We start from the raw sequence: 12,457 nt of genomic DNA on the forward strand, positions 1-12,457 counted from the left end.
CTGTAGGAAATCCAGAGTTTGTTTGTTCTTTCTCCTTTAGTCGTTTCAAAAGGGTACATCTTGCGTAGCTTTATTGTCTTGTATAGTTCTGTATAGATTTTTGGAGGATGTGTGGACAGATACAAATCTAGGCAGCTGCCATTATCTGGGCTGCATAGAAATTTCCCCCATCAGTATTTTAAATTTTATTAACTACTATTTTAATTTGAAAAAAGAATATGTGCATGTAATTTTAAAAGAAAAAAAATAGTACAAAAAGTTGTGAAAATAATATCCAAAGGAAGTAAAAAGTATGAGTGCCTTTCCCCATCCCCAAATTCCTTATCCCTTTCATGAAAGGAAGGCAATGTTAAGAATTTTGTGTGTAACCTTTGTATACAAATATATATATATATACATATATATATATGTATATATATATATACACACACACACACATACAACATATATAATATATAATATACAGATATATTTACATTTATATATTTATACACATACAAATGTGTATGTATATATAATATGCTTTCATATGTATATTACACAAATGATACACATACTATTCAAAACTTCAGTTTTATTGTTCTCAACATGTATTTTTTTTTAAATGTTTATTTGTTTTGGAGAAAGAGAGACAGAGACAGAGAGCGAGCAGGGGAGGGGCAGAGAGAGAGGAGACAAAGAATCCGAAGCAGGCTTCAGGCTCTGGGCTGACAGCACAGAGCCCACGTGGGGCTAGAACCCATGAACTGTGAGATCATGACCTGAGCCGAAGTTGGACACAACCGACTGAACCACCCAGGTGCCTTTCAAATGTATTTTTTATATACATTTTAAATCTACACAAACATTCTTACCACTTTTAATGACTCTTTAGAATGACATTTTGTGGCATTATAATAGATGTATATAACTATGCCTAGACTTACTTTTAAAAAATGTAGTTTATTTTCTGAGTTTTTATAATAAGATGTAATGTCTTTGGGTTCTAAGTACTAGTTGCATAAATTATGGTAAATTCATACAATGGGATGTTAATGGAACTGTTAAAGAATGATAAAACCGGGGCACCTGATTGTCTCAGTCAGTAGGGCATGTGACTCTTGATCTCAGGGTCAGGAATTCAAGTCCCACATTGGGCATACAGTGTACTTAATAAAATAAAATAAAATAAAATAAAATAAAATAAAATAAAATAAAATGGATGGTGCTCATAAACTTAGAAACATGAGCATTTTTAAATACATAAATAAATAACACTGACTTGACAGAGAAAGACATTCATATTACTGAGAAGTTTACAAAATGATATATATGGTATAATGCAACTTTAGTAAATATATATATATATATATATATATATATATATATATGTTAATATATACCTTCTCACTTTCACATATAAACACGTAAGCAAACCTGATAAGGAACAAAATATAAACAATAGTTCTTTCTGAGTAATGAGGTTATGATACATTTTATTAATGTTTGTGCAATGGGAGTATATTGATTGGGTAACAAAAAAGTAGGTATTATTATTTAAATATCAATAAAATAAAAAAGGCATTGGCATGCCTGGCTGGAAATTATGCAAAGTGTTGCATCATTGAAAAAGGTGTATCTCTCAGTATTGTTTTTCTTGTAGGTCAAGACACTGAAGAAGCAGGGAGTTCCATGTCTACTCTGGAAAGGTCACTGGCTGCCCGCCGAGCCCCTCGGGCCAAGCTTATGATTCCTATGGATGCTCAGTCCAACAATCCTGGTGGGTAAAGATTGGAACCACAATGAAGAAACGAAGGGTTTTCTGTTTTCATCTTTTCTATATCAAATTATCAAAAATATTTAGAGTTTCCCCTGAATTTTCTGGGCATCTGGACAAAATGAAGAATGACTAAAACCCTAATTTATAATTTGAAGTCAAACATACACTGCTATTGTGGTTTCTCTTGTATATAATCCAATTGCAAAACATATGGCTACAGTGTTAAGGAATTGTAAAAAAAAATATGAATTCATATAAAAAGAATGGAAATTTCTGTCACTATTATTGATCTTATTCTAATGATCACATTCATAGTTGGGTTTCTTCTTTTTTTACTTTTTTAATGGGTCCCATTTCCAGTTTTAAATAATCTAGCACCCTTGAAGCAAGTGTTAACAGATATCCAGTTACTACCCTCTTATTTTTGAAGTTTTCTGTCATATTCCCACATTTACTGAAGATATTAGCACACCTGGGGATCGCCGCCCTTCTAGTTACCTCTGTGATTAATCTTGGTAATTATAATTTCCATGTAGGTAATTCATCCAATGACAGTAGAATGTTGGTCCCTTTATGGTGCCTACAATGATGCTGGCTCCTTCCCACCTCAATTCATCAAGTCCGTGTCATGCACTAAACCAATCATTGTAACCCTTATAATCTCCAGTTTCTATCATCCCTTTTTCTATTTGTTACTTTCCTGCTCACTTATTTTATTCCCCCTTGCCAACAATTCTTCAATCCCACTAAGACCTCCAGTGCATTAACTCTGACACCTTCCCACTGTCCCTCATCTGCTTCCTGTCCTGATTAGCCTCCAAACTCAACTGAGAAGTCATAGTCATTTATCATCCTCAGTCCCTTGCAAACACCCTCATCTCTGTTGGTCCTCCTTCCCCATCATATTCACCAGAAAAAAACTCAACCCTGTTTAATTGGCTCCACTCTACTAACAGCTGATTTATCTGGAGAAAACACATGACTTTCTTGCCAGCTATTAGCAGTCAAATACCACCAAATAGTGGTGTTTGGTAATGCCACTCATTTCTCCATTCATTCATTATTTCGGGTTATAAAATGAATGTCTTATATCTATTCTTCTCAGACTCCCCAAATCTCTCTTTTTTCCCCATGCTCAGCCAATAATTTGGCTTCTTACATTACCAAGAAGAGAGAAGCATTGAGAATTGGTATCCTTATCCTTCCATCAAATCTAGTTAATGTGTTTGTGCTCCTGTCTCAAGCCAAGTCTTTCCCCTGTTGCCATCCCTTCTCACTTACTTGGGGAATCTTGTAAGTATCCCTTCCATTTCTGGTATCATCCATTTTCTCTCTTCATAGATAATTCCAACTGGCATACAAACATTCTGTCACAACTGCTGTTTTAAATACCATCTTTGGGTACTACTTTCCCCGCCAACGACAGCCTATTCCTCTCCCTTCCCGAAAAACTCCTTTAAAAGTTGTCTATACTGGCTTTTCCCTCTTTGTAATCTTCCTTATTAGTTTTAATGAGACAGTTTCTGTCCACTGAAACCAGAGTTTCAAGGTTATCAATAATCTCCACATTGTGAAAATAAATGGTCAAGTCTCAGATGCTCAGCAAAATTTGACATAGCTTCTCCCTTTTTTTTTTTTTCATGAAACACTATCTTCACTTGCCTTATGGTATACTAAATGATCCTGGTTTTCTTTCTTTCCCATCGCTGCTCCTTTTGAGTATCTTTTACTTATTCCTCCTTTTATGCCCAGTCTCTAAGTCAGAGAATGCCCCACAGCTCAGTCTTCAGCCTTTTCTCTTCTCCCTACCTAGATCTTTCTATGATGTCATTTTGTTCTGAGAGCCTTAACGCCATCTAAATCTTACTAAATTCCAAATTTTATCTCTAAGTTAATCTCTTATAACCCATATCAACTTTCATATCAACCATTGACTCAATACTTCCATATGGCTGTCTAATAGGCAATTCAGCTATGGAGATCCTACTTTTCATGATTCTCTTTCCCACCTCCAAACTTGGTCCTCCTACTTCTTTCCCTATTTCAATAAATGTTACCACAGTTCATCCATTTACTCTTGTTGAAAACTCTAGTTTCATACTCTTTAATCCAAATTTCATCACACCCCAAATTCAGTCTTTCATCAGTACTACAGTTCTTGCTTACAATACCTGATTTGGTCCCAAATCTGACCACTCCTTCCCATCTCAACTGCTCTGTCCTAACCCATGCCACCACCATCTGTTACAGATTCTTGACCACAGTTCTAAACCTGTAACTAGTCTCTTTTCTTTAGCTCTTGCCCCTGTAGCAAGTTGTCTGTAGAGCAGCCATTCAATTGTATGAATTAGATGATGGTATTCCTCTTAACTTCCCGTAACATATAGAGTGAAATCCATGATTTTACCATGTCCTACAAGGCCCCATGTGATAAAACCTCTGGACTCATTTCTCATTTCATCTCCTGCCACTACTCTAATCCTTTTCATAGCCTTCCCCTCTGTTCTTTGGATAATAACACATGTTCGAATGCAAGGACTTTTCACTTGCTCTTCTCTTTCCCTGGAATCTCTTTTCATAGATATTTACATGGCTTTTCCTTAATTTCATTCAATTCTGTGTTCAACAGCTCCCACTATAGGTCTTCCCTGACAAATGTCACACATAGCATCTGTGCTCACTCTCTGCTCTATATATTGTGCTTTGTTTTTCTTTATTAATGTGTATGACCATCCTGTTCACATTTTTGTATTTGTTTATTTGTTTCCTGTATTTTAATGTAATTTCTATGAGGGTAGAGATTTTGTCTCTGTGATCAGTTCATATCCTCAATACTCAGAACAGAGCCTGGGAGGCTTCAATCAAGATAATTTAGGTGAATGAATTAACAGTTGCTTCTCTCTACTTTACTATATGTCATGTTTCCTCCATGCTCCATTGCAGCTTTCAGTGTTACTCTAATAAGTACAAAAGCTTTTATGGAATTTATAATGGATTCTAGCTCTTCAACTCATGGGATAGATACAATTATTATGCCTCTTTCTCTAATAAGGAAACTGAGTCTTGCAGAGTTTAAGTACCTAGCTTTTAGTCACACAGCATCTAAGTGGCAGAACCAGAATTTGGACTCACAAGGTCTGGCTTCAGAGTTCTGAGCTCCTAATCACTAAGCTCCCTACAGAGGTGCCCTGTGAAGCCATTGTCCTTCTTTCATTTCTTTCATTACATACAGAGACATTTACGCTGAGCTGTTTCACTTTTCCCCTCCGGCTACTTTCCTCTTGTAACAAAGTTCTAGTGGTGCCAGTCTTCTATAGTTTCTTCTGTGTCAACTATACCCAAAAAAAATCCTTTGTGGACCCTTGTGTTCCATGTACAACCATCTTATGCAATAAGTTCTCATATCTTGTTGATTTTCCTTCCACAATATCTTGAATCCCTGGCTACCTTCCCATTCCCTGGAGTCATATGTTAATTCTCTTCTTTATGACCTCACACCTGAACTGTCGAAACAGCTTCATAAGGAGTCTTCCCCCCTTCTAGCATCTTCCAGATTCATATGTATCCTGCCTGACAGGTGTGTTCCTAAAACAACTTAAATATGGCATTCCATTCTATAAATTTCTCCAAAGGCTCCCCGTTGCCTGCCAAGAAAAAAACACCTACAAACCGCTGAGCATCTCACATTTAAGTCTACATTTCTAGTATCCTGTTCCTATGCCTAGATAGATATAGTAGGTAGTTAGGTAGGTAAGTAGGTAGGTAGATAGATATAGAGATAGAGAGATAGAGATATATCGTAGATTCCTGCAAGGCTAGACTAAATTGCCTGTCCATAAAAATACATGGTCTTTTCTTTGTTTTTTCCCTCTGAACATTTCTTTCTTTTTGGAATGACTCAGTGGCTATCTCTACCTAACAAAGTTGTATGCATTTTTCACAGACCAGAGCAGATAGTGATGCTCTCATAAATTCTTTCTTTTCTGAATGTTGTATCCAGAAAATGATGGCTTCCTTTCTCATGTTTGAATAGCATTTCATTCTACTATATTCGTGGCATTAATTATGTACTGCCTCATATGTTTAGGTATTCCAGTCCAAATCTGTCCTTTTCTAACAGGTTGTGAATTACTTCATGATAGGGAGGGAATGCATCTAATTCGTCTTTGCATTCATACATTGTATAGCTCAATACTAGCACAAAACTGGTGCTTGCTAAACGTCTGTCATATGAATGAATGAATAAGTAAATGCAGTATAAGACTGCCTTGTGTTTGTAACACACCAGTGTTTAAGGACCTTTCTTAAAATCAGTTATAGTTAGAATATCTTCTAATAAGATTTTATGATGTATTAAGGGCAGTTAAAATTGTTTTTACTAAATAGGAAAGGAAATAATGAGCTTAGAAAGAATGAAAAATGAAATGAAACCTAACAAATACTGAGAATTTCTGAATATTATTCACTTGCTAAATGCCTTGCTAATTACTATTTCAGTGAATCCTCATAATATTATCATGTGGTGAGATTATCCTGATTTTACAGATAGCGAGACTCAGATAAGATAAGAGACTCAGCTTACTGACTTACCTCAGGACACACCTGGACAACCTCTGAACCTCTGGTATTCTGCTTCTCCAAGGGCTAAGATGATTTGCATGCCTTATATTATTTATATACTTTTAAAAAAGATTTTTGACAGTAGCCCATCCAATTTACAATTATGGAAACTAGGAATGTGAGAGTAGGAACCCAAAACCTGTGCTAGATCCATCCACTGCATTGTGCCACCTCGGGTTGTCACCTGGAGCTCCAACTTGCTCTTTGCCTAAAACAGCAAACCTTTCCTTATTCCTGGTGTCCTACTCTACATGAATGGGGGCCGTAAAATGACCAGCAACTAATTTTGTTGCTATCTTAAAAATTATCATATAATGCAGGTACATTATTTTAAATAGTTAAATAGTTTTATAAAATGTATAAGAATATTCTGACCCAGCAATCCCAATCTTTTTATTTATATATATTTTTTTAATGTTTATTTATTTTTGAGACAGAGAGAGACAGAGCGTGAACGGGGGAGGGGCAGAGAAAGAGGGAGACACAGAATCGGAAGCAGGCTCCAGGCTCTGAGCCATCAGCCCAGAGCCCGATGCAGGGCTCAAACTCACGGACCACGAGATCGTGACCTGAGCTGAAGTCGGACGCTTAACCGACTGAGCCACCCAGGCACCCCAACAGCAATCCCAATCTTATACCAGTTTTAACCTTGGGTAAAATTACCCAGCAGAGATACATAATGTATTCGCCAAAAGACCCAAACAAGAATATGTGTGGCAGTACCGTTCCCCATATCATATCTTTATTACACCGTAACATATTCATTATATTCTGTGGAATATAATGCAGCAATGAAATTGAACAAACTAAAATGCCATAAACAATAGGGAGAATCTCACAGATAAAATGTTGTAAGACAGAAACCTAACACATTTATGAGATTCAACTTATATAAATTTTATTCTTATTTTAAGTTTCTAACATTATTTAGGAGAGACAGAGTGTGAGTGGGAGAGGGGCAGAGAGATGGAGAATTCCAAGCAGGCTCTGTGCTGTGAGCACCTAACCCAACGCAGGGCTCGAACTCAGGAGACTGAGATCATGACCTGAGCTGAAATCAAGAGTCAGATGCTTAACCGACTGATCTACCCAGGTGCCCCTCAATTTATGTAAAATTAAAAACAGGCAAAATAATCTATTGGGTCAGAATTCTGAAGAGCAGTTACTCTTGATGGGAAATGATCAGTGACCAGAAGAGACCATAGGGCAACTTCTGAGAATGTTCTATTTCATGCCCTCGATGATAGTTGCAAGGCATTTCACTTTGGAAAATCACTGAGCACTACTTTGGATATTCCAATTTTCAAGATATATATTATACCTAAATAAAATTTCTATGAGAAATGAAGACTCAATAGAAAATGTATCTTTGAAGTAACTTTGTCATATCATATTCTTTGTTACCTCCAAGCTCTGTGTTGGTAAAACTCTGTCTAACGAAAGGAAATGACTTCAACATATAATCAAAGTTGATTTTAAAATAAATTCTTAAGCTTTCTGGTAAATAAAGTAAACTCTTTGCAATTGACATGATTGATAGGTCTTAGATAACTCTGCTGAACAAATTGTAAATCTGTATCTTGGCAGAGCTATGATTTCATTCAGAAGAGTAGATACATTTTCTGATGGCCCCACTTGCAGTATTATTTAGATTTATCGAGTCTTTCATCTACTGAGTCTTGTATAAACTACATTGTAGCATCGCGCTGATTTCTAGTCACATGTATGAAGATGTTTGCTGTTCCACTTAAGAATCGCTATTTTTGTAAGACTGTCTTTTCCCCTTTTCCTTGACATTTCTCAGCATGCTTTATAAAATGTAAATTAGCAGATCAAATATAGACTATCTGAAGTGGCTTTTTGTTCTTAAAATCCATGGGGAAATGTATTTAATTTCATTGGAGTGCAACATCTGTTTATTTGTCTAAGGTTTGTCAACTTATTGGTTGAAAACATTATGTGGCCTCTGTTGCTCCTATCCCTGAACACATTTCACAGCAAAGTAAACTAATGCTCATGAGAAACACACTAGCTGAAAGCACAGGCAAAAATACCCACGTATTTTGATTTTCCAATCCCGAGCACTTTGTTTTAAAATGGTAGCAAAGGCTGACTATTTTTACAATGACCAAAGAATTATTTTAAATGTTTTTTTATTATAAATGAAATTATTTATGAAAAATCAGAAGCAACAGGGCACCTGGGTGGCTAAGTCAGTTAAGCATCTGACTCTTGGTTTCAGCTCAGGTCATAATCTTTCAGTTCATGAGATGGAGCCCCAGTTGGGCTCTGTGCTGATGGTGTAGAGTCTGCTTTGGATTCTCTCTGTCTCTCTTTCTGCTCCTCCCTCACTATGTGTTTTTTTTTTCTCTCTCTCTCTCTCAAAATAAATACACTTAAAAAAAAAAGAAATCAGAAGCATAAAGTGTAACTTTCCTGAATTTTTAAAGGGTATTTAAGGGTCATTTGCTGGGTTTTCAGGAATCAGACTCTGAGACAGAATTTAGAATACAGGAAATTTATTAACAAGTGCTTTCTGGAATAACACTTGTGAGGGTAAGGGATGCAGGACTGGGAGGAGGGAGAAATTGAACTGGTGACATAGTTTAATGGGAGGTGCACCTGACCCTATGGGTTGCTCTGGTGCTGGGCTTGCCCTTAGCGTTTTCCCAAAGGACGCAAGGGAGGTGGGTTTCTGGACTTTGTCTCAAGTATGATGCAGGCTGCCCCCGCAAAGTGGGGTGTAATCTTGGGCAAGCAACTTCTTTGGCTGAGAGCAATTCCTGAAGGATAAAGATTTACTTACATTTCTAGTATTTTATTACCTGATGGAACATAAGTATTTGTTTGACCTTGGTTCCCCTTTCCATTTTCAACCTGTGTTTTCTCCTGTAAAATGCTAGAGGAAAGGCGAGGAAGCAGAAATGGGAGGGATATAGATCGAAGCAGGTGACCTCTAAGATTACATTAGTTATAAAATTCTGATAATTAAATGTATGAGAGTTTATTGGGCAGAAGCCTCCTGAATTTCATTTTTTTCTGTTTCCCTGTACATCTTTAAGGGGAAAAAATGCAATCCCAGCTTTTAAGGGAAAAAAAGAAGTCTGAAAAAGTGGCCTGAAAGTATCTAGTAAAAGGACTAAGGCAAAGGAAGGCATACAGTTTTGCTTTTGTGATAGCTTAGAAGCTGCTTATGACCACTGGTTTGGGGCTTTCTAGGACATCCACTGTGAAAGCCAACTCTTTTTTTCCCCACTCCCACCATCTGCTTTAGTAACTTGACTGCAGAACGCAAACAATGGGTTGGAGAAGCTATTGAGAAGTGAAGAAGCAGATTTTAAAACCTAGAATTCTGTTGGCTTGAGGTGCTGTACTACCAGAACTCCATCTTATACTGATATGAAGATCATTCCAACCCCTAAAACATTTGATTCCAACTCAGAATCCTTGCCTGAACCTTGCATTCATGGTGTAAGAAGCCAGTATCCTAAGACTGATCCCAGCTTAACAGGTTCTAGAACTGGGCATTCATTCTATCACCCTGTAGCCCCTGTGAATGCCTACATCCGACCAAGAATGCTTTCCTAGGATTACTGAGTGCAAACAAACAAACAATCTTAAGATCTGTTGGATCCCTGGAGATTGATAACAATAACCAGCTTTTTCGAAGGGCTGACCCCTGACGCTCCTCTCTTCTGTACTAAGGAAGATCTCTCAAATCCTCATAGCCACTCCACAAAGTTGGTATTATTCTCATCTCCACTTTACGAAGAGAAAACTAAGAAATAGTGACCTTAAATCACTTGCCAAGCTAATGAGCAATTATCCATTACTACATAACACTTTACCTCCAAAATGAAGCAACATAAAACAAGCACTCATTTTCTCAACAGCTTCTATCACATCCACAGGTTTTCCAGCATGTCCTCAAGACGTGACTCCTGGCTTCCCCCAGAGGGAGTGATCTAAAAGAGAGAGGATAATCTTTTTTTTTTTTTAGTTTATTTATTTATTGAGAGAGAGAGAGAGCAACCAGGGGGGCAGAGAGAGAGGGAGAGAAAATCCCAAGCAGGCTCCACACTGTCAGCACAGAGCCTGACACAGGGCTCGATCTCATAAACCATGAGATCACGGCCTGAGCTGAGATCAAGAGTTGGATGCTTAACCACCTGAGCCACCCAAGTGCCCTCGAGGACAATCTTTTTAAACCTGATTTGGGAAGTGGAATTTCTTCTGCATTTCTATAACATTCCATTGGTCACCAGACCAACCCTGGTGAAATGTGGCTGGGAACTCCCCAAAGATGTGAATATCACAGTGATACTCAATGGGAGGCATCTTAGATACTGGCTGTGACACCTACTCAGTGCTAAAGTGGCAGAACTAGATAATGAACCCAGGCAGTTTGACCTCAGTGCTTGGGCTCTTTAGCATGATATGGAGAATAACGACAGAACACATATTTGTGAATGTTCACACTTTTCCTAAAGAGGACTTTGGTGGACTTTTGGTGGACTTTTTCGTGTATATTCCGTGAAAAGTGTTTGCCAATGGACACCTGAAAATGTGAAGGAGATAAAAAAAAATATTTATCAAGGGCCATAGGCACTAAATTTCCAAGTAGTCCAGCTGATATATCGGTCATTGCAGAAAAGACGTGGTAAGGAGAGGCAGAATGAGAAATCATTTCACATAAATTCTTTCCACTTCGAAATATTATCTTTACTCTTATTTTTCTGCCTCTCCTCTTCAGCACCTCTCTCAACTATGTCAAGTACCATGTTGAAAAATACCTACAGAGGGCTTTATTTATTAAAATTGTAGCTTAAAAAAATCTCTACTTTAGATTTCCTATAGGTTGTGTTTATTGCTAACATTTTTAAGAATGTTGTAAAAGCTTTCAGATATCAGTGTGCCCTGTTCAGAGAGCTAAGTAATTTGGTGAGGAAATTTCAACTTGAAAATTCTTTGTGCATCAGTGTGAGATATAAATTCACTTGTCAGCAAGCTGTGTCAGAGCAGATTTCTTGTCATCTTTGGCCACAGAGATTTATTGAAAATTCTTGATGATATCGCTCTCCGAGTTGTTTTACATAAACATAGTGCAGCGAATGCTTTAAACTATAGTGTGAATAAGAGAGAGAGAGAGAGAGACAGAGGCAGAGACAGAGAATGTGTGTGTGGATGTGGATGTGTGTTTCTGGCTTTTAAAACTGACACGTAGCAGAAAAATACTAAAAAGCATTTCAATACATTGTGTTGTATCCAACTTACTTTAGAATGATCATTTCTGCAACAACTATGTTATAAGTAGGTGTAGACTTCTGTGCCCTTTTAGAAATGAATCATGAATCAAAATACTTCAGAACCAAAGCTTTGGAATACAGACTATTCTATGTCAGGGAATAGAATTATGGGAATTGCTGAAATGCAGAAACATACAATAGGTTTATTATTTTTTAAAGAATTATTATTTGCAAGCCATTTGTACCCAGGTCAGTAGTGAAAATGCAAAACTCTTAGAAAGGAAAATTTCTTTCTTCAATAATGAAAGACTTGGAACTGCAATATAAATTTAATCTCTTGGGTTCTCTCAGCTCTCTGATTTTATATTCTGTGGCTTGCCAAATTATTTTTTGTTTCTCCATTCAAATTTATTCAGCTCCAACCAAGAGATATGTATGAAATTCTTTTTCTAAGTGTATTATAAGATATTGGTTAAGTTCAAATAATAATATTGATAAGGAAATGTGCACAATTTGTGGAGTGGGTACCTTCTATGTATCTAAGCGAAACTATCATTGTCACATTTATTTATGGGTAAAAATTGTCAACACAGGGATAGCTTTACAACCTGGCAATCTATATTAATGACTATGCAGTGATCCCATTTGATCAGTAAGATAGATGATATCATTAAATTGACTACCTGGGAGACTGAGAGTTTAAGTTTTCTGAAAATAGACTTTATATTATTGTATGGTTCTTATTTACAAATGTATTTAAGTCTATTATCACTACCATTATTCCTATAGTAACTATAAACCGTAAGAAACTAAATAATACATCAAACCACTT

General features: G+C 36.8%; 1 protein-coding gene across 4 annotated transcripts in view; it reads left to right on the forward strand.

Annotated features, from left to right (window-relative positions):
* The window catches only part of DCC (DCC netrin 1 receptor), a 1,128,596-nt gene that overhangs the window by 1,074,065 nt on the left and 42,074 nt on the right, over positions 1-12,457 (forward strand). For all 4 annotated transcript variants that reach the window (XM_053902733.1, XM_019464025.2, XM_019464024.2 and 1 more), the window contains one exon: positions 1,643-1,759. In XM_053902733.1, coding sequence (XP_053758708.1) covers positions 1,643-1,759 — 117 coding nt within the window. The remainder of the gene's footprint in view (positions 1-1,642; positions 1,760-12,457) is intronic.

This window comes from Panthera pardus, unplaced genomic scaffold (genome assembly GCF_024362965.1).
Source record: "Panthera pardus isolate Hobbes unplaced genomic scaffold, ASM2436296v1 HiC_scaffold_15, whole genome shotgun sequence".
Classification (NCBI taxonomy): Eukaryota; Metazoa; Chordata; class Mammalia; order Carnivora; family Felidae; genus Panthera; species Panthera pardus.